At 44.4% G+C, this 23,713-nt stretch overlaps 1 protein-coding gene across 3 annotated transcripts in view; it reads right to left on the reverse strand.

Annotated features, from left to right (window-relative positions):
* Nucleotides 1-23,713, reverse strand: part of LOC141128905 (4-hydroxyphenylpyruvate dioxygenase) — a 150,417-nt gene that overhangs the window by 119,540 nt on the left and 7,164 nt on the right. The window contains exon 1 of one of the 3 annotated variants that reach the window (XM_073616541.1): nucleotides 1,160-1,343. The exons of 1 other annotated variant lie outside the window; for it this stretch is intronic. Coding sequence is in view for 1 of the 2 variants with exons in the window: in XM_073616542.1 (XP_073472643.1) it covers nucleotides 1,160-1,162 (3 nt within the window). In the remaining variant the exon portion in view is untranslated. Of the gene's footprint in view, nucleotides 1-1,159; nucleotides 1,344-23,713 lie in introns of those variants that run through there. One more of the 3 variants, XM_073616542.1, reaches the window with a different exon arrangement.

Here is a 23,713-nt window from a genome sequence, read left to right on the forward strand (position 1 = left end):
CACTGTAATATGTCTGTTTATTTTTTATGACCATCAGCTCCATCTTGTGGTCATAATGTGGTATTTTCATAAAATACCTCATTCAGGAAAATACTGAATTATGGCAACTACAACCCTAATTCCAAAAATGCTGGGATGCTGTGTGAAATCTACATTAAAACAGAATTATTTCAATGGGTGATCTGTGAGCTGATGATCATAGGAAATAAACAAATTAGACACATTATGGTGATTATTCATGACAGCTGTATGGATGCTCATACATTCCCACAGCTGTTTTTTTATAAATAGACCCTATACTGTTGCCCAAGTCCCAGCCACAGTTGTATCTATATATATGTAAGGGGAGGACCTGTAATCTTGTCCAAAATCTGTTAACCTGAATGCAATGCTTGTCTATTTCCCATATTACCCCTAACATTTCTATAACCTTTAGATCCCCATACAAAATACAATCTCTTTTAAGCTCCCTACACCTTACAATCTAACCATACAATCTCCTATAGATCTACCAACTGTAATGTAATGGGAGGTCCTGCATATGCAATCCATTGAGTTTGTTTCCAGGCATGCACTTCCACTATATAGTTATTGGTAGATATAATGGAAACTGTACAATTGTATTGTAACATGTGAGGCCAGTTAAAAGAAAACCTGACGTTGAAGGGGCATGTAGCTTCCCACCAACATAAATGGTTCTGCTGAGTCTGTCAGTGTCCAGGTTACTATTACTGTGTAATAACATTTTTTATTGGGCAATTATTTTCAGTAATTATTTGTTGTGTCCAGCACTCCCAACTCTGTTGCTGATTACAGATTTACTGTGATCTTGTTTCATAAATGTCCGAATGGCTTTGTACCAGACAGCAGAGGTAATATATGCTTTATTGTTCCATACTTCATAACATTCTTGTTTTCATATTTCCTTTGAGGATTTTCCGAATAGAGGTCCTTTAACAGATCAATGCTGGCCCTTCGAGTATTCCTATTGGGATATTTTATATTGTATGTATGTATGTATGTAATATATATCACCCATAATGACTTCTACAAATAAACAAAAATTACATTGCATATATATATATATATATATATATATATATATATATATATATATATTTAAAATAAAAATTAATTAATTACATATGTTCGTACATACCATTGTGGAACGTGTCCAGACTCTTGTAGAGTTTCTCTCTTAGTGTTAGTTTTCAAATATTGATGGAGAGCTTTCATGTATAATCCACAGAAACTTTCTCCTATTGGCCAGCTTAGAAAACACCCTCTGCTCATCCACCCCTAAATAAATAAACGTTCTGTCGTTACCTTAACCTATCCTGGGTCCCTCACCTTTCCCCTCTAGGACTGAACATTGAGTGTTATGCACCTAAAATGATTAACCATGGTCCTGCCTATTCTTTTACTGGTTTTCTAGAATGTAGTGCTGATGACATTAGAAGCAAAGCCTCTAAATGGAATCCAATGTTGTGCTAAATTTTCTAAGATATACAGTAGATGTGGTAATATTAAAATAGAATAAATGGTTTAACTGTATACATATATATTATCTTTGTTTTTAGGTTAAAAAAGATATATTTTTGTACTTTTAGTTAGTTTTAATCATGTAATTGTAATAATAAAGAGGAACTTCTTCCTATAAAAAAAGGGCAGCTGCTACAAATACTGTAGCTACTGACTTTTAGACCCCTGTCACACTGGGGCGCTTTTCAGGCGTCTTAGCGCTACAAACAGCGTCTGTAAAGCGCCTGAAAAGCGCCTGAAAAGCGCCTCTCAAGCCACCCCAATGTAAAAGACTGAGTGCTTTCACACTGGAGTGGTGCGCTTGCAGGACAGGAAAAAAAATTCCTGCAAGCAGCATCTTTGGGGCGGTGCAAGAGCGGTGTATACATCGCTCCTTCACCGCCCCTGCCCATTGAAATGAATGGGAAGGGCCGCAAAACGGGCGCTATTAACCCTTTCCGCTAACGGCCGAAAAGCACCGCTATAGCAGTGGTAAAGCGCCGCTAAAACTAGCGGCGCTTTACAGCTAACGGACCCACCGCCCCAGTGTGAAAGGGGTCTTAAAAATACTTACTAGATGCTGTCTTCCTGCAGCTGCTTCTTCTCTCTCATGTGGGTCCCCAGCATCACCATCTTGGGTAGTGGAATCACAGCTGGCTCCCTACTGCACATGCTTGAGATTGGACCTTCAACTATTAACATTACTTTTTTGTTCCTGGTTCCTCCCCTCTCCCTCTTCCACAATATGAGTACACTTTCCCTTGTTTGGAATGGTTTCTTACCTTTTCTTGTGCCACAGTCAGGAACTTTCTGCCTTCTCACCTAGACAAGGATAATGAGGGGACCCCCCCTGCTGTTTCCTGGAATGCCCATGTAACACATTCCAGGAGGCATTTGTAGAGATGAGAGCATGCACGCTGTGACATTCATTATAAGTGCAGACATGACAGTGCTTTCTGGAGGGTATTTGGCAACTGTCAGAGACTCACAGCTTGTCTTTGCTAGCACTAGGGATTTCCATGCATGCACACACACATTATAGCATGTGGGCACATGCAGTGTATGTGAGGGGGACTGGTAATGGATAAATGAGGGGCTCTACACTGAGTACTGGCAATGGATATACGTGGGGAGGCTGGTGAAGGATGAATATGAAGGCTGTTTACCGAGGACTGGTGATAAATGCATGTGGGGTAGGCTTCAGATGGATGAATATGTGGGGGCTGTAAACTAGGGGGAGATGCTGATGGATGAATGTATTAGGATTTTAATCTGGGGGGAAATGCTGATGGATAAATATATTAGGGCTTTACATAAAGGGTAGGATGGGGGCTGCTGATGTATATATATAAGAGGCTTTTACATTGTAGGAGTTGCTAATGGATAAATATATGCTGGATAGCCGCACTCCAAAAAAGTTCACCTTTATTAAAAAATGAATTGTACACGGGAAAACAGATATCACCAGCACACCAAGGATCTCCAGAGTAGGTCCAGAGCTTTAATTAGTGATCACATTGTTCCAGCAGATTGCAGTGTTTCAGAGCCACGCGGGACCCTTTCATCAGGCATGTAATGAGGTCTGATGAAGGGGTCCTGCGTGGCTCTGAAACAATGAAATCTGCTGGAACGATGTGATCACTGATTAAAGCTCTGGAGCTACTCTGGAGATCCTTGGTGTGCTGGTGACATCTGTGTTCCTTGATTTGACATGGTTCCAGCCATTGGTCGCTGCAGCACCTGTTTATATGCACTGCCACTCCTGCAGGAACGTGTGGGTTGGGATTAGTATATTGCAAATTGTAGGCAGGTGAACTGGGTCTCAACCACTGAAAACCAGGGGAAAAGCAGTGCTATTAATGCTAGTATTCTGGCAGGATGAGATTGTGCAGATATGCGAGTATGATGGAGTGTAATTATTTAATCTGGAACTTTCCAATTTGATCAGCTTGTTTAGGTCTATCACTGGCCTCCATCCTCCTAATTTCATTTTGATGAGTAATATAAGGGAGTAGTAACTTGCAAATCTTTCTGATGGAGTGATAGGATATGATGGGACAGCGGCATATAATCTTTTGAATTCTGTGATGACTGGAAATATTGCCGACCATTTCTCTAGATGTGGGTGATAACAGCTTGCTTGCCATGGAAAGCTCTGTGTATATCTTACTGTATGGCTTCTCAAAGTGATACTAAAGTCTCTTTTTTTTTTAGTTAAAGATAACAAACATGTTATACTTACCTGCCCTGTGCAGCCTGAATCCTCCTCTTCTCGGGTCCCTCTTCGATGCTCCTGGCCCCTCCCTCCTGTTGAGTGCCCTCAGCACTGCAAGCCCAACATTTTTCAGAATTGGGTGGTGAAAATTTTTTCGGAGAGTAAGGTGAGTGATGTCTGCTAGATAAAGCCCTGGAGTGGAGATGAGATTTATGTGGCTTTGAACATGAGCGATCATGGCTCCTAGAGCAACAGGAACTGTCCTTTGACCTCTTGCTTGAAGACTTGGGCTCATTGTGTTTAATTCTTGCTGTGCCATAAGTACAGTCCTGAGCAGCTGCATGTCAATGTATAGGGCAGTAAATACGGAGCCGCCTGCTTTACCACTTCACCCCAGGCTGCTTATGTGAATGAGCCCTTATATTTTATCTTAGGTGGTTTCCTATTGATTCCACTTGGTTAGAAGTAACAAAGCAGTTTTGTTGCAAAAAAGTGCAGAAAGCCATTTTCCTATTTCTTTAGTCGTCCCAACTCAACAAAAGGCACTTTACACTGGGAACTTTGGAAATAGACTTGATAAAAAAAATGTTTTTTTCCATTTTCAGAACATTAGGAAATTACATAGTTACATAGTAGGCGAGGTTGAAAAAAGACACGAGTCCATCAAGTCCAACCTCTGTGTGTGATTTTATGTCAGTATTACATTGTATATCCCTGTATGTTGTGGTCGTTCAGGTGCATATCTAATTTTTTTTTTTTTAATTATCGATGCTCCCCTCTGAAACCACTGCCTGTGGAAGAGAATTCCACATCCTAACCGCTCTTACAGTAAAGAACCCTCTGTGCAGTTTAAGGTTAAACCGATTTTCTTCTAGTTTTAGTGAATGGCCGTGTGTCTTATTAATTTCCTTTTCGCTGAAAAGTTTAATCCCTATTGTGGGGACACCATATGGTATTTGTACATTGAAATCATATCTCCTCTCAAGCGTCTCCTCTCCAGATAGAACAAGTTGCTCGTAACCTATCCTCATAAGTAAGGTCCTCCAGTCCCTTTATTAGTTTTGTTGCCCTTCACTGGACTCTTTCCGATTCCAGCACATCCTTCCTGAGGACTGGTGCCCAGAACTGGACAGCATACTCCAGGTACGGCCGGACCAGAGTCTTGCAGAGTGGGAGAATTATTGTTTTATCTCTAGAGTTAATCCCCTTTTTAATGCATGCCAATATTCTGTTTGCTTTGCTTGCAGCAGCTTGGCATTGCATGCCATTGCTGAGCCTGTCATCTACTAAGTCCCCCAGGTCTTTTTCCATCCTAGATTTCCCCAGAGGTTATCCCCCTAGTGAGTAGATTGCATTCATATTTTTGCAACCCAAATTGCACTATTTTATATTTTTCTACATTAAACCTCATTTGCCATGTAGTTGCACATCCTGTGGAGAAGTTATTGCCCTGATTAGCTTAGTATCATCTGCAAATACAGAGATGAGCTGGTTATCCCATCCTCCAGATCATTTATGAATACATTAAATAGGATTGGTCTTAGGACAGAACCCTGGGGGACCCCACTTTCCACCCCGGACCATTCTGAGTTCTCCCCATTTATCACTACCCTCTGAACTTGCCCCTGTAGCCAGTTTTCAATCCATGGGCTCACCCTATGGTCCATTCCAATGGACCTTACTTTGTACAGTAAACGTTTATGGGGAATTGTATCAAATGCTTTTGCAAAATCCAGATACACCACGTCTACGGGCCTTCCTTTATCTAGATGGCAGCTCACCTCCTCATAGAAGGTTAATAGATTGGTTTGGCAAGAACGATATTTCATGAATCCATGCTGATTACTTTAATGATACCGTTGTCATTACTAAAATCCTGTATATAGTCCCTTATCATCCCCTCCATGAGCTTGCATACAATTTATGTTAGGCTAACTGGTCTGTAATTCCCAGGGATGTAACTTGGCCCTTTTTTAAATATTGGTGCTACATTGGCTTTTCTCCAATCAGCTGGTACCATTCCAGTCAGTAGACTGTTCTTAAAAATTAGGAACAATGGTCTGGCAATTACTTAACTGAGTTCCTTAAGGACCCTCGGGTGCAAGCCACCTGGTCCTGGTGACTTATTAATGTTATGTTTTTCAAGTTTATATCTAATTCTGTCCTCTGTTAGCCAAGAGGGTGCTTCCTGTGACATGTCATGAGGACAAACATTGCAGTTTTGGTTACTGAAGCCCCCTGATTCCCTCGTGAGGACTGAGGAGAGGAATAAATTCAATACCTTTGCCATCTCTCCATCCTTAGTAACCAGATTCCCTTCATCATTCTTTATGGGACCAATATGATCTGACCTCCCTTTCTTACTGTTTATGTACTTAAAGAATTTCTTGGGATTTTTTTTACTCTCCTCCGCTATGTGCCATTCGTGTACTATCTTAGCCGCCCTGATTGCACCCTTATATTTCTTGTTCATTCTTTGTAAAGTTGGAATACTGATGATGATCCCTCAGCCTTGTATTTTTTGAAGGCCTTCTCCTTTGCTTTTATATGCATTTTTACATTGAAGTTAAGCCACCCATGCCTTTCATTAGCTCTTTTAAATTTATTTCCCATTGGGATGCGCTGGCTAATGCCCTTTTTTAATATGCTCTTAAAGCATAATCATTTTTCCTCCGTGTTCTTTGTTCCTAAGATTTTATCCCAATTATTATCTTTTAGCAAGGATCGTAGTTTAGGGAAGTTGACTCTTGAAATTCAGTGTGTTTGTATTTCCCTTATGTTTCCTATTTGTGTGAGTTATACTAAAACTAATTGACCTATGATCGCTTTTGCTAAATTGCCCTGTATTTCCACATCCATGATCAGGTCTGTATTGTTGGTAATCAGTAGGTCTAGTAACGCTTTGTTTCTAGTTGGTGCATTTACCATATGACCCATGAAATTGTCCTGCAAGACATTTAGGAACTGGCGAGCCTTAGATGAATGCGTGGTTCCTTCCACCCAGTCTATGGGGTTTATTTACTAAAGGCAAATCCACTTTGCACTGCAAGTGCACTTGGAAATGCAGTCGCTGTAGATCTGAGGGGGCATGCAAGGAAAATAAAAAACAGCATTTTTGCTTGTACATGATTGGATGATAAAATCAGCAGAGTTTCCCCTCATTTCAGATCTTCCCCTTAGATCTAAAGTGACTCCACTTCCAAGTGCACTTGTAGTGAAAAGTGGATTTGCCTTTAGTAAATCAACCCCTACGTCTGGATAATTAAAATTCCCCATTGTAATGACACTTTCCATTCTTGCCGCCAAACCAAATTGTGATAGGAGGTCCACCTCCGCCTCCTCCCTCTGGTTAGGGGGCCTATAGCATACTCCCAGTATTACTTTCACCTTAGTTTCCTCCCTTTGTAGCTCTACCCATCATCGCTCACATACCCTTGTACATCATTTTTGATATACAGGCATACCCCTCCCCCTTTTTTACCCTATCACTGCGATATAAGGAATACCCTTGAATGGTTGCCAGGCAATCATGAGAGCTGTCGAACAAAGTCTCTGTAATTCCTACAAAATCTAAATCCTCGTACAACAGTAGTTCTAGTTCTCCCATCTTGTCCATCAGACTCCTGCCATTGGTGAACATGCCACGTAGTTTAGACCAGTCACATACTATCTCCTTATTGGGTGCTCTGGGGTTGCAAATAGGACTTGTTACTATACTTACCTCGGGTTTAGGAGCTTTAGTCAACCTACCACTAATGCCTCCAATACTACCCTCTGGAATATGTTCCGCGCTGACTATCTCTACCTCTGGACTCTCCCCCCGTCACCTAATTTAAAAGCCCCTCTCACTTTTTGGCCATCTTCACTCCAAGCAGATCTGCACCTTCCCCATTTAGGTGCAGTCCGTCCCTTCCATAGAGCAGGTAACCTTACTGAGAAGTCACCCCAATTCTCCAGAAACGCAAACCCCTCCTTTCTAAACCAGCTCCTTAGTCACTTGTTTACTTCCTTAATCTCCCTCTGCCTTTCTGGTGTGGCTTGAGGTACCGGTAGGACCTTGGAGGTCCTTTTCCTCAATTTAGCTCCCTAAAGTCTCTAAAATTGTTTTTTTAGGACACTCCATCTACCTCTGACTTTGTCATTGGTGCCAACGTGCACCATGACAGCATGGTCTTCCCCAGCTCCTCCCAGTAATCTGTCCACCAGATCCGCGATGACAGTCCGGCGCTTCGTGTCTTTGTGACAGATTGCCCTCTCTGTCCTTCTAAGATTTGAGTCCCCTACCACCAAAATCTGCCTTTCCTTTCCCTTGGCTTTACTTCTGGCCTCACTGGAGGTGCTATTCCCCTGGCAGCTAGGGGAGTCACTCAGCTCCAGCAGTGCTGGTCCCTGTCTGGTTTCACCAATATCACTCAACGGGGATACTTATTGGGATGTTCCAGCCCAGGACTGGCCTCCCTGACTCTTTCCCCTCTATTACATTAATAGTTTATAGAATACCAGTGCTTTTAGACTAAACTAGAGGTTCCTTTATAGAGATGAAGATTCTTGCTTACCTTTATATTTTGAATAAAAACTTCAGTGATTGTAATCAGCAGAGTTACACACAAAGACATCCCTTATTCCACTCTATAAATCGGTGTCCAAATTCCTCCTGAGTTTAGACAATGTATCTCTTAGACAGGAGAGATTAGTGTATGGCAATTTATAAAAGGAGGTTGATAGCAGATTTCCCATGAAGAAGAATCTTTATACCTTTGAAACGTGTTAGGTCAATGGTGAGAGTTAAACACCACTGAGAGACACCTGGTGGGAGTCTGTTTGGAGTGCCGGGTCACCACTGCTGCCTAGATGGGGTAGGTGCCGGTGGACCAACCATCAGACAGTGAGGGGGGGTTAAGTTGGCGCGGGGGGGTTAGATTGCTTGCCGCAGTCCCCCCAACTAAAAACCACCAGCCGCCACTGCGTGGATCGAATTTCCATACATGTATTGGCTAGCTGGTTGTACACAAGTCAATCTATCAATTGACTTGTGTACAACCAGCCTGTAGGGTTTTCCCCAAACAAGAAGTGTTGCCAGCTATAGCCAGCAACACTGATCATAGTATTCTGCTGTTGTGAAGGCTGTCCGCCGACAGAACACAATAGCACTGCAGGAGTGGTTCCCCCATCCACCCCGCTGGTTGAATGACAGAAAATGTATAATGTATGGCCTGCCCTAATCAGGTACAGTGCTGTACACAGGAGAGACTTTGCAGGTGTTATATTTTTTATAAGGAGAGTCATACACAGTGTGTTACATAGGATGGATTTGGTATGCACTGTACTGTTTAAGAAGCGATACATTGTCTAGAGCGAGGAGGAGGCTGAAAGAGGGATTTATCCAATATGTAGAGTAGAATGTGGAATGTAGTGCTATTTACCATCAGATTGTGATTAATAATCATCCTGATGTGTTTGTGTGTAACTCTGCTGAGTACTATCACTTAAAGTGGTTGTAAACTCTGTCGAGAAGAGAAGAAAAGATTGATTGCACACTTGGATCGAAAAGATGCTGTAGAAATTTCTTTGTCATGAGCCAGACAAGATTGCAATGATGATCAGTTGACGCGTTTCACACAAAAAGAACCGTGCTTGTTCACAACTCTCAAACTCTGTACAACCACTTTTTCCTATACTAAGGCTTACCTGTAGGTGCTGGAAATATGCACAGTTTAGGAGATATTTACAATATACGCTTGCACTGATGTTATCGGCGCATTCGCACTTTAGAAATGACACGTGCAGGCTTTCTTGTGCGTCATCTTTAGAAGAGGCTTCCTTCTGGGACAACAGCCATGCAGACCAATTTGATGCAGTGTGCGGTGTGTGGTCTGAGCACTGACAGGTTGACCCCCTACCCCTTCAACCTCTGCAGTAATGCTGGCAGCACTCATGCGTCTATTTCCCAAAGACAACCTCTGGATATGACGCTGAGTACGTGCACTCAACGTCTTTGGTCGGCCCTGGCGAGGCCTGTTCTGAGTGGAATCTATGCTGTTAAACTGCTGTACGGTCTTGGCCACCGTTCTGCAGCTCAGTTTCAGGGTCTTGGCAATCTTATTATAGCCTAGGCCATCTTTATGTAGAGCAACAATTCTTTTTTTGAGATCCTCAGAGTTTTTTGCCATGAGGTGCCATGTTGGATCTCCAGTGAACAGTATGAGAGAGTGAGAGTGATAACACCAAATTTAACACACCTGACACCTTCTAACACTAATGAGTCACATGACACCGGGGAGGGAAAATGGCTAATTGGGCCCAATTTGGACATTTTTACTTAGGGGTGTACTCACTTTTGTTGTCAGCGGTTTAGACATTAATGGCTGTGTGTTGAGTTTTTTTGAAGGGAACAGCAAATTTACACTTCTACAAGCTGTACACTCACTACTTTACATTGTAGCAAAGTGTCATTTCTTCAGTATTGTTACATGAAAAGATATAATAAAATATTTACAAAAATGTGAGGGGTGTACTCACTTATGTGGGATACTGTATGTGTATTCTTTGGGCACCTTAAAGTGGTTGTAAACCCCAAACCTCAAAACACTATAATTTTGCACAGTTTAGTAGATGTTGTTATAACCTAATTCACATTGTGTGTACCTCTCAAAAAGTAATTCTCATTCGGTTGTAGCCGTTCTGTTTTGTGTTCTGTTTGTATTTGACTTTCTAGGTTTACAACCACTTTAAAAGTCCATTTAGTCCAGTTTTAGTATTTTTAAAGTTACCCCTGTACCAGTGCTCTCCCCTTTTCTCTCTGATGCTCAGGGCAGTCCCTCCACATCATCACATACAATATAGGGCTATTAACCCTGCACTGTATATGGAGGAGGCAGCAGTGCGATCGCAGTCAGGAGCTCCTTACAGAGGAGGCTGTGCGAGACTGACAGAGCTGTGAAGTCACATGGTGGCTCTGAAGGAGTATTAAAAAAAAGTATTTACACTGTAACCTATAGCGTTCCATCAACCTTTTACACAGTGGAACCCATTAGTTTTAGTGTTTTTTTGGTTTACTGATTAGTACAGACATGGAACTGCACTCACTTAAAAGAGATGTATGTTTGTTTTTTTATTTCAGAATCATACTTACCTAGGTGGATAAAGCGTTGGTCCAATGCTGCATCTGTTCCCCGCCGGCTCTAACACTGAGAACCAAACGATCTAACACCGCCAATCTCTCAGGGCTCTGTGAGCAGAGAGCTGGTGACTGTCAGTCATCGCTCCCTGCTCTGCCCCCTTCTTGCTCACTGGAGTGCTGGGCTGAGGAAGGGACGGGAGCGGCTCACAGAGAGGCTGAGCCGGGTGCCAGTCCAGGCATGAGGACGGATTCCGACTCCATTGTCGAGAATCTGCCCTGGACCGCCTCTGTGACATCAGCGGCCTTCAGCCCGCTGTCTGCTCAAAATGGGTCACAGGAATGCAGAACGAACTGCACTCCTGTGATCCATAGGAGTACAGCCAAACGAGCTTTGGCTGTACTTCTCCTTTAAGACGAAAGCAATATGAGCAGAGACAGCAACACTGTACAGCTGCCAAGGATGGAAGATCTGATCTGAAGTCTGACTGGGTTCTAGGTAGAGCTTTACAATTTCATTTCTACTGAAATTCCAACTTACAGTTCATTTACATTTGCGGTTGGGGGGGTATAACAAGATGTTGAGCTGTGTTTTTCTGCCCTGTCGCGCTCGGACTTTAGGACTGGAAGATTTAGAGTGGAGTACAGCATCACTGTTGGTTTTTCTTAGCCAGGAATACTGGGCTTGGCTACAGTAACAGACTCAACTTTTCAGACCACCTTTTTATGGTTCTGTCTCATTTATTTCCCACAAAATCCAATGACAGCATTCAGTTGTAGAAAATTTTATGGATGATGATTACAAAAAAGAAAATAAGACTTAGGAATTTAGAAGTTGAGGTTTAGAAGACAGATTTCTACATAGTTCAGGATCCTGAGCAGCAAGTGCATTTATAAAAATGTTTGATGCATAATCTCCTTTCTTTACAACCACGTCAATCAGTTCTCGAGCTCTATCTTTTGTGACCAAATGCGAGTCAATAATTATTTCTTTCTCACTATCATTGATCACTTTTTTATCCAGGAGCATATCAACCAGTCCACTGATCGTAGCTTTGTTTAGAGCCTCCACAAGCGACAACCTCGCAGCTCTCAGACGGTCTAGGAAAGTAAATTTGGTTTAGTTATCGTGATTTTCTCAGAGAATAGTATTGTAGTTTAGAAAAGTCTAAGTCCTTACCTGCCATTGTCTATTGTTCCGTTCTCTTCACCTTTTTTTATGAGGGTTCCAAGAAAAATACCTTTAACAAGATTAATATTTTTATAAATAAAATGCTACTCCATAGTGTGTTATAGCAGGTTAAGTACTTTATTACACGTAAAGAACAGTATATATTAAAATATATGAAGGGTTAGGGCATAATGTCATGTGATTCAAAAGGGCAACTGCTTTTTGGTCTGTGAGGTTGGGAGGCACTATATGACTACTACATTTTTATATACAATGTGCTCACATTCTTCCTGTAGCACCCCTCTGACATGCCAAAGGCAGGATGGCACCTCTAGAGGCCAGGGGTGGGCTAGCATTTCACCCCAAGGCTGAGTCCATGGCTAAAATGGGGGGACCGAGAAAGGATATTGTGTACCAATCACTTTTGTCATTTTAAAATTTTGTTGCAGAACAGTTAAGGAGGTGAGGGTTAGGGGTCCCAGATACCATAGCAGATCACTTACAGACTCTACAGATCCAGATCAATGTTCAGCTTCACAGTGTCAGAACCTTTAGGCTGACCATGCAACAATGTAAGCACACTCCCAAAATTCATTGCATCCTCGAAGTGAGTCACCAGGCCCTTTTGAGAGACCAGCCTTCTTCCTGGCTCTTACCAGCAAGGGGCCTCCCTGGGTCTCCTCCTTGGCACAGCTTCCTCCAGACCACGCAGGACCACTTCAGCACACTTTAGTGCCCCAAACCAGGCTATTGGGCAGCACCTCCCCATCTCTCAGCTCAGGAAAAAAGTAAGCACATGGCCTGTCCCAAATATTTATATCCTCCCCCAGCTTGCACTAGTGGCATAAAGCTCCTACTGATTTGGCTGAAGAAAATAGAAATGTACATAACTTAGTTTTGTTTGTGCAATCTCATAGTATGACCAGTGATACCAGTGACATCTACTGGCAACAGTGAGAAATCACAAGCCAACTTAAAGTGATTATTTAAAAAAAAATAAAACACAAAGGTTTACAAACATGTTATACTTACCTCCACTGTGCAGCTCATTTTGCACAGAGTGGCCCCGACCATCCTCTTCTGGGGTCCCTCGGCAGCTCCTCCTCATATCAGATAACCCCCTAGGAGAAGCGCTCTCCCGGGGGGGTTACCGTGCGGGCGTGCTCCCGAGTCCAGCATTTGCGTCCATACACACGAATGCCGGACTCGGCCACGACCCCCGTCGCTCGCATCATTGGAATTGATTGACAGCAGCGGGAGCCAATGGCTGCGCTGCTATCAATCTATCCAATCAAGAGCCGAGACCACACGCAGAGAGGGAAAGCGCGTCTCCCCCGAGGGAATTACGGGGCTCAGGTAAGTAAAACGGGGGACTGGGGGGCCGGTCACTGCCAGAAGTTTTTTCACCTTATTGCGTAGGATGCATTAAGGTGAAAAAACATGAGGGTCTACAACCCCTTTAAAGTGGTTCTAAAAGCTCAAGGTTTTTTACCTACATGCATCGAACCTCTCTAATAGCTACCTGAGCCCGGTCTTCCTCCAGCGCTGTGCACGAGAGCCTCTGCTTTCCTGGGACTCTCCTTCCTCATTGGCTAAGACAACAGTGACAGCCATTGGCTCCCATTGCTGTCAATCACAGCCGGTGAGACATTGAGAAGAGAGGGACAGAAGCGAGCCACGGCTCTGTGTGTGAATGGACATGCAGAGCAGCGGCTCGGAAGCGAGCCTGCCTGGGTGCCACCATAGCAAACTACTTGCTCTGGGGGCACATGGCAGGAGGGATGGGCCAGGAGCGCCGGCGGGTAACCAAGGAGGAGGTTTGGGGCTGCTCTGTGCAAAGCCACAGCACAGAGCAGGTAAATATAACATGTTATTTTAATGCAAAACAAATCTGAAGATTTAATAGCACATTAAGTTTAGGACAAAACCAGGTAAAAAACCATACAATCAGTCTGAGCCAACTACAGTCCAGCCAAAAACTAAATTGACATAGTAGCTCCTGTTTAGGACAAGGGGGCTATATTCCTTTACTCATACTTCCTTTAATAAAGAGATCCTCTGCAGCTTCTTTATCCATGCTATAGTTACAGCCTAATTTCTCTTCTTCCATAAGCCTCTAAACTCCTTAAATGCCTTGTATATACCCTCTATCTCGTTTGTTGATTATTTTCAGTCAGAAATCTGCTCTATCTTTTCAACAGAAATTGCTCTCACAAAACGGACCAATAATCTTCACAGAGCTATATCCATGGGCAGGTTCTCCCTGCATCTGCCAGTTGAACTCTCCACTCTTTGACACTGTCGATCACTTCTCTGCTACAGCAAACCCCATTTGGCATGAGGACACTGTCCTCTACTGGTTTCCTCCATACTTAGACAATTTTTCAATGGTTCTATATTATTATACCTCTCTATTAGGCTTCTTTGACAACAATGATATGACTGAACAGCAACTAGAAATGTTCATTAATACAGGCAAGGACAGGTCAGGAGATCTGTGTGCAATGGATATGGGAGCCCAAAGAAAGAGACTGGTTTGCTGCAAGAGGAGAGATAAACATAGAAACATTGTGGACCCAGGGTTAAGTTATGGAGGACACTTAGAGCCCTTGCACATTGGGGCGGGGGGCGGCGTCGGCGGTAAAACGCTGCTATTATTAGCGGGGTTTTACCGTCGGTATGCGGCCGCTAGCGGGGCGGTTTTACCCCCCGCTAGCGGCCGAGAAAGGGTTAAATACCACCGCAAAGCGCCTCTGCAGAGGCGCATTGCCGGCGGTGTAGCCGCGCCGTCCCATTGATTTCAATGGGCAGGAGCGGTAAAGGAGCGGTATACACACCGCTCCTTCACCGCTCCGAAGATGCTACTGGCAGGACTTTTTTTACCGTCCTGCCAGCGCATCGCTCCAGTGTGCAAGCCCTCGGGGCTTTCACACTGGGATGACAGCAGCGGCACTTTCGGGGCGGTTTGCAGGCGCTATTATTAGCGCAATAGCGCCTGCAAACCGCCCCAGTGTGCAAGGGCTCTAAATCACAACGTAGATCAAAGCGAGCTGAATACCTTCTCTTTCATGCCCTCTAAACTATTACATGAGAAGCTAGCTGCATCTGGGTCACCTTTGAATCATACTTCACATGTAGAACATCTCAAAGGCCTTCCAAGTGTGTAGCATCTCAAAAATATTTACAGTATCTCACAAAAGTGAGTACACCCCTCACATTTTTGTAAATATTTTATTATATCTTTTCATGTGACAACACTGAAGAAATGCCACTTTGCTACAATGTAAAGTAGTGAGGGTACAGCTTGTATAACAGTGTAAATGGGCTGTCCCCTCAAAATAATTTAACACACAGCCATTAATGTCTAAACCGCTGGCAACAAAAGTGAGTACACCCCTAAATGAAAATGTCCAAAAAGGGGCCGAAGTGTCAATATTTTGTTTGACCGCCATTATTTTCCAGCACTGCCTTAACTCTCTTGGGCATGGAGTTCACCAGAGCTTCACAGGTTGCCACTGGAGTCCTCTTCCACTCTTCCATGACGACATCACGGAGCTGGTGGATGTTAGAGACCTTGCGCTCCTCCACCTTCCATTTGAGGATGCCCCACAGAAGCTCAATATGGTTTAGGTCTGGAGACATGCTTGGCCTGTCCATCACCCTTACCCTCAGCTTCTTTAGCAAGGCAGTGGTCGTCTTGGAGGTGTGTTTTGTGGTCGTTATCATGTTGGAATACTGCCCTGCAGCCCAGTCTCCAAAGGGAGGGGATCATGCTCTGCTTCAGTATGTCACAGTACATGTTGGCATTCATGTTCCCTCAATGAACTGTAGCTCCCCAGTGCCGGCAGCACTCATCCAGTCCCAGACCATGACACTCCCACCACCATGCATGACTGTAGGCAAGACACACTTGTCTTTGTACTCCTCACCTGGTTGATGCCACACACGCTTGACACCATCTGAACCAAATAAGCTTATCTTGGTCTCATCAGACCACAGGACATGGTTCCAGTAATCCATGTCCTTAGTCTGCTTGTCTTCAGAAAACCGTTTGTGGGCTTTCTTGTGCATTATCTTTAGAAGAGGCTTCCTTCTGGGACAACAGCCATGCAGACCAATTTGATGCAGTGTGCAGTGTATGGTCTGAGCACTGACAGGCTGACCCCCCACCCCTTCAACCTCTGCATTAATGCTGGCAGCACTCATACATCTATTTCCCAAAGACAACCTTTGAATATAACGCTGAGCACGTGCACTCAACTTCTTTGGTCGACCATGGCGAGGCCTGTTCTGAGTGGAACCTGTCCTGTTAAACCGCTGTATGGTCTTGGCCACCGTGCTGCAGCTCAGTTTCAGAGTCTTGGCAATCTTCTTATAGCCTAGGCCATCTTTATGTAGAACAACAATTCTTTTTTTTAGATCCTCAGAGAGTTCTTTGCCATGAGGTGCCATGTTGAACTTCCAGTGACCAGTATGAGAGAGTGAGAGCGATAACACCAAATGTAACACACCTGCTCCCCATTCACACCTGAGACCTTGTAACACTGATGAGTCACATGACACCAGAGAGGGAAAATGCTAATTGGGCCCAATTTGGACATTTTCACTGTTCTGCCAAGAAATCGTTCCCCTCGGCGGATAATGACCCCCCTGTACTGCGCAGGCGCAGCGCTTGTGCAGTAGGAACAACAAGGGAGCTGCCGAAAAGATCGGAAGCTGAACAGCTGTGAGTGAACTGTACACGGCGCCTGCGCAATAAGCAAGACATTGTGGCTGACGCTGCCGCACGCTCCCGATGCTCATGCTACTCTGCAAGGGGCGGGTGTATTACTGTGATAATGTGTTTATAATCCGGCCCTTGCACAGTAGTATGAGCATCGGGAGCGTGCGGCATTGTCTGGTAGCATCGGGAGCGTGTGGTAGAATGTGGTGTTAAACGTCTGCAGGCGAGGTGTAAAGCTGACACTCAGCTGTGTATGTTCGGCTATTTTTAGCTCGGTAGTGCTTTGTACTGTGCAAGCGCTGTGCTTGCGCAGTACATGGGGGTCATTATCCACTGGGGGAACTTTTTTAGCAAGACACTGTATTGTGCAAGTGCTGCGCCTGCGCAGTACATGGGGGTCCTTATCCGCCGGGGGAACTTTTTCAGCAAGACACCGGCACAAGCTTTTATTTAACTTCAGGGCCGGTCTTGTGGGACTCTGTGCTGTGCAGGCCTCCTGACTGCGTCCTACCAACTGATGTCATTGGTTGCTAAGGCACACATGGGGAGCCCGCCCAGTGTCCTTAGTTTCCCCCGTCTTGCCTCCACGGCTGAGTAGGAGGTACAGGTCAGGGGGTGGGAGCTGTCTGTGGCACGCTCATCTCCTCCCTATATGCAATTTTCCTCTCCCAACGTCTCCCAGTGCAGCCAGAGCTGGTGGGTGGGGGAGGTGGCGCTCTGTTTCCCTTCTCACACGGGTGTCTGATCCAGCAGCTGAAGATGGAGGGGTAGAGAGAGCAGCCCAGCTAATCTTCCTTCATCTCTAGTGGTGCAGTAAGTGTCTGATGTAGAGAGGCTTCTCCAGCAGGCATTCCATGCAACACATGGGAACCTTTTTTGCTTGTTACACATGCTTAGGCAGCCCACTGAAAAACACAGGAACACGCAAAAAAACCTGTGCATGTTCGGACACACCTACTGGTGTGCCTCAAGACTTTGTAGAATTCTAAAGGGTGCCTTGACCAAAAGAAGGTTGAGAAACACTGTTTTAGACTACTGCAACATCTTCCTCTCTGACATTTAATTACCAAGACTTTCACCTACCAGTCTCTTCACTTCCCTCTAATCATTAAAATTCGGGTTACTTTACTTTGCCTTCAAAGCACTTCACCATTCATCCTCCACCTACATTGCTGACCTCATACACAATTATGCTGGTGTTAAGCATTTTTTTAGCAAGGTAAGAAAGCAACAAAACGCATTAGTGTGAAAGTTCTGCATGCTACATTTTTGGTGCATATTTTAAAAGCACATAAAAAATGCACCTCCCTTTTAAATTGAAAATGCATTAAAATGCAAAGCAGTTGAGTTTTGGTGCGCTTTTTGAGTCATCCATTCATGTTTTTCAGGTGCAGGATTGGAGTCAGGCAACCAGAAAACACACCAAAGAAGCATATGCGTTTTTACCAGATTTTTTCAACAAAGCAGTGTGAAAGAGCCCAAAACCATTCGATAACCGCCCTATAGCAGATATACTGCTACAGGGCAGCCACTGTGAGCTGGATCACGTACAGTGGGGACATTTTTTATTTGATCCCCTGCAGATTTTGTAAGTTTACCCACTTACAAAAAAATGAAGGGTCCATCTTTTTTTTCTTAGGTGTATTTTAAACGATAGAGATAGAATATCAACCAAAAATCAAAAACACGATACAGTGGAACCTCGGTTTGCGAGTAACGCGGTTAACGAGCGTTTCGCAAACCGAGTACTGTATTTCTAAAATTCCTAACTCGGTTTGCGAGTGTTGTCTCGCAAACCGAGCAGGATTTAGGCCAACAGCGGTGTGCAGTACCGCTTTTGGCCTGAGGTGGGGGGCGCCGGAGCCGAGCCAAAAGTCGCCGATCAGCGCCGTTCGGAAATGCACGGAAAGGCCCGAGGACAGTTTGCCGAGGTCTCACCCGAAGTGTCCCTCGGGCCTTTTCGGACGTTTCTGCGGCTCCCCAGCGCCCCCCCCTCCTCTCTGGCCGCATGCGGTGTTGCATCCCATTGAAGTCAATGTGGAACAAATTATTTTCGTTTCCATTGATTTCAATGTGAAAGCTCGCTTTGATATGCGAGTACATTGGATTACGAGCATAATCCTGGAACGGATTATGCTCGTAATCCGAGGTTCCATTGTACAAATGTTATAAATTGAGTTGCAGTTCAGTGAGTAAAATACGTATTTGATCCCCTACCAACCAACAATAATTCTGGCTTCCAGAGACTGGCTTCAGTATGTGCTCATGTGGTACACAGATTAGTCCTGTCAATTTAAGATGATGTTCCTAACGATAACTCATTATGTGTATAAAAGACACCTGTCCACAGGATACCTTTCTTCCATTCAAACCTCACAATCATGGGCAAGACCAAAGAGCTGTCAAAGGACATTAGGGACAAGATTGTAGACCTTCACAAGTCTGGAATGGGCTACAAGACCATCATTAAAGCGGAGTTCCACCCAAAAGTGGAACTTCCGCTTTAAGCACTCCTCGCGCCCTTACATGCCACATTTGGCGTGTAACTGTTTTTGGAGGGGAATTCGGTACCTGGTTTTTACAAGTACTTCCTGTCCCACTTCCTTCTTCTGGCCGCCTAGGAGACTCCTCCTCTCCCCCTAGGCAGCCCCTCCCTCTCTGCAATCTTCTGGGACACTTCACAGGTCCCAGACGATTGCCTGGCCACTAGGAGAGTGCAGCGCGACTCATGCTTGCGCAGTGCGTGCCCGGTTGTGAAGCCGCAAGCTGTCACGACCGGGTGCCCACAGTTGCTATGCTATATGCGCTGTGGAGAGGAGGGGGAGAGGAGCGAGGCCTCGGGCGGCCGCATTGCTAGACTGTGGGATAGGTGAATATCTGCTTATTAAAAGTCAGCAGCTAATAAACTGAAAAACAGAGAGAAGGGACAGCTGTTGGAGCGATTATTCGCAAATGGAAGAAATACAAAATATCCATCAATCGCCCTCGGTCCTGGAACGCCATAAAAGATTTTGCCTCGTGGAGTAAAGGTGATCATGAGAAAAGTGAGGGATCAGCCCAGAACTGCATGGGAGGAGCTGGTGAATGATCTCAAGGCAGTTGGGACCACAGTCACCAAACAAACCATTGGTAACACAATACATCACCATGGATTGAAATCCTGCAATGTCCCTTTCCTTAAGAAGGCACATGTATGGGCCCATCTGAAGTTTGCCAATGAACATCTAAATGATTTAGAGAAGGACTGGGAGGAAGTGCTGTGGTTAGGCAAGACCAAAATTGGCATTAACTCAACTTGCCTTGGTTGACGGAAGAAAAATGCTGACTATGACCCTAAGAACATCATCCCTACAGTCAAGCATATATTGAAAATATACCTATAATAAAAATGATAGACCCTTCATTTCTTTGTAAGCGAGCAAACTTACAAAATCAAAGACCCCTCGTATTTAGACAAATGGAAGAGAGACCTCCAACTATGCTGGACACCTGCAGACCATAAAAAGATCCTAACCCTTTCTTTTAAGTCATCCATTTACAAAAAAATATCAGGAATTGGGCTATTTTGGAATGGGGTACATATATAATTACAAAAATGTACTGATAGATCCCTACCGTTCACGCCTTCCTTTCATTTGTTGCACCACACCGAGATCCCATTGTCTGCTTATAAGAAGTCTGAAGGTGAGACATGTGGTTAATGCTGCTCAGGCATGTATTCCGTCTCTGTGGAAATCGACAAACCCACCAATTCTACGGCAATGGCTTCCCAAAGTAGAAGACATTAGGCTAATGGAAATCCTCACCAGTTCTTTAACCACCGGAAGGTTTTACAGCCTCCATAACCAGCCTTTTTAGGCTAATTAGCACTGCGCTACTTTAACTGGTAAATACGTGGTCATGCAATGCTGTACGCAAATGAAATTTATATAATTTTTTTTCACACAAATAGAGCTTCCTTTTGGTAGTATTTGATCACCACTGGGCTTTTTTGTTATTTTTTGCGATATATAAACAAAAAAAGGCCAAAAATTGTGAAAAAAACAAAACAATATTTTCTACTTTCTGCTATAAAATATATCCAATAAAAAAAAATCCAAAAATTCTAATTTCTTCATAAACTTTTGCCAAAATGTATTCTGTCTTTGGTAAAAAAAAATCCCAAATAAGTGTATATTGATTGTTTTGCGTGATATATAGTTATAGCGTCTTTTATGCTAGTAATGGTAGTGATAAGCGACTTATAGCGGGACTGCGATAGTGCAGGGGACAATCTGACACTAACTGATGCTGGGGGGAGGGGGGGGGGCACTGACTGACACCATCTCAAGAGACTACTAATACAGTGATCAGTGCATAAAAAAATATACACGGTCACTGTACTAATGACACTGGCTGGGAAGGGGTTAACATCTAGGGTGATCATGGGTTAAATGTGTGTCTAACAATGTTTAGTGTGTGTAATATGTTGTGCTGTTTTACTAAACAATATTCCAGTTATGCCCTGCTTTGCGGGTAGAAAAAAAAAGGTAAATCGCCGCTGTCTGAAGAGAGCCCTGTGTTGCTTACCAACACAGGGCTCTCTTCAGTCATTCACTCAGCCGATCGGTGGGTCCCGGCCATAAATCAATGCCCAGGACCCGCTGATTGGTTTGTGCTTTATGACAACAGAGTCTTCCTGATCTGTGCATGCATGCGATGTACAGGCACGTACGTAATTGTGCCTGTGCGAGCTGACCTGCCGCAGTAAATGTACTGCATTGGATTGGCAAGCAGTTAAACAACGCTAAAGAAAGATTTACCAAAATGTGGTTTTACTGGATCGAATTCTCCTGCGCAGAGGAATTCATGAAGATCCTGGCGGGCTGATCCTTGTAAACTATATGATCCTTCCTGTCTATTTGTAACGGACGGTGCCACCTGTGTGGATTAGGGTGGTCTTAACACCTTTGTGATTTTACTCTCTCCTGCCTGTTTTATTTTTTATTTTTTTAAGATCCCTTTCACACTGAGGCGCTTGAAAACTGTCCATAGAATGTCAGGCGTTTTTGCAACGCTTTTACGGTATTAACAGTGCACTTTTTTTTAAGGTCACATGTCTAAAAAGAAACATTTGCGGCACTTTTGAAGCACTTTTCATGTGCTTTTCAGGCGCTTTTGAAGCGCTTCCCATTCACTTCAATGGAGAGGGGCGTTTTTGAGGCGCTTTTTTAAACGCTCCAAACATGCTCCAAAGATGCTGCTTGCAGGACTTTTTTCACTACCCTGTCAGCGCACCGCCCCAGTGTGAAAGCATCCATTGAAATGAATGGGAAGCAGTTTTCAGGAGCTTTTCAGGCTCTTTTTTTAGCGCAAAAGCACCTGAAAAACTCAGTGTGAAAGGGGTCTAATGGCTATAAATAAAGAATGCAAAAAAGACAGACAGCCAAGTCTACAAATGGCACTTACCACTTTTTAGTGAACTCTATTACTCTAGCAGTAATTCTCGGAGGGGTGAAAATATTTTTGGGTTTAACCTAATCATAAATTGCCTATGCTGTTTTTTTTTTTAAAGTCTTTTTAGACTTAGCAGATCTCTTTGTACCCAAGGGGGCATGGTGAGACTGAGTGGGGTGGAGGGTCCTTTCAAGCTCAGGATATTGATGGCTGTATTAAAGCAGTTGTCCGAGAAAGTTTGACATTGTTGCAGAAAATTTTGTCTTGGTCATATAGGCTAGTGCAGTGATGGCGAACCTTGGCACCCCAGATGTTTTGGAACTACATTTCCCATGATGCTCCACTACACTGCAGAGTGCATGAGCATCATGGGAAATGTAGTTCCAAAACATCTGGGGTGCCAAGGTTCGCCATCACTGGGCTAGTGTATCTGAATCAGATGCAGAGGCTGGTGTTTATAGGTTCCTGCTCCAGTGCAAGGGAAGCAACATCAGCAGGAAGGGAAGCAGTTTGAGTATTTTGCAGGTCTTTGGCAGAGTGAATGTTTGCCCAAGCTTTTGCCACGGTTCCCCTACGTCTGGTTTCCACCATTACTATCAGTGAGGGTATTCCACTGTGAGGTGCTCATGGAGTAGGGTGCAGAAATGGGTTAAACATGCCTGTGAAGGCAGTGGCTGAACTACCAGGGTCGCAAAGGTCACACTTGCGACCCGGCCCTGGTGTTCCGCTACTGTCAGGGGGCCCCAGTGGGTTTGCTGGCGGCGTTGCAGGGATCTGAGCTGAGAGTGTCTCTTACATCCCAGAGCCTGCATTAACAGTTCCCCCTCCCTCCTCCCTTGCACGGATGGAAGAGGAGAGACACAATCTGCTCTTTCTTCCTCTTCTCCTGTGTGAACCACGGGAAGTGTGAATGATCAAATTCAGCTGCTTAGCTTCACACTTCCCACAGTGCACACACAGGAGGAGAGGGGTGGGAGGAGAAGGATCAGATCGGCTTTCTTCTCTCCCATCTGTGTGAAGGAGGAGGGAGGGGGAACTGTCAACACAGGCTCTGGGCTGTATGAGAGAGACTCTCTCAGCTCAGAGTCCTGCTGAGGAGGCACTGGTAGGTGGCATTATAAAGCACTGATAGGGAGCACTGATAGGTGGCACTAATAGGCAGCACCGATAGGCTGTACCGATGGACACTGATGGGGCTGCACTGATTAGCAGTGCCCTGATTATCAGTGTAAATTGACAGTATTGCAGGTTAACGGCTCTCCTTTCCTCACACAGATACAGTGTGGGAGGAAAGGACTGACCATAACCTGCAAGTCTGTTTACATGTGATCAGCTGATCACATGATAAAGGGCCCCTGTGATTGGCTCTTTACCATAATCTGTGATCAGGTGAAGGACACAGCAGACACAGTGAGCGCACGCGGGAAGATTTTCATAGACGCCCTCCCAGAACTGGAAGCCCTGGGCTCAGGTGAAGGGGGGACAGGGGGGCCCTTCATGGTTTCTTGCACTGGCACCCTGAAGGTTCTA

This window comes from Aquarana catesbeiana, linkage group LG02 (genome assembly GCF_042186555.1).
Source record: "Aquarana catesbeiana isolate 2022-GZ linkage group LG02, ASM4218655v1, whole genome shotgun sequence".
In the NCBI taxonomy this organism is placed as follows: domain Eukaryota; kingdom Metazoa; phylum Chordata; class Amphibia; order Anura; family Ranidae; genus Aquarana; species Aquarana catesbeiana.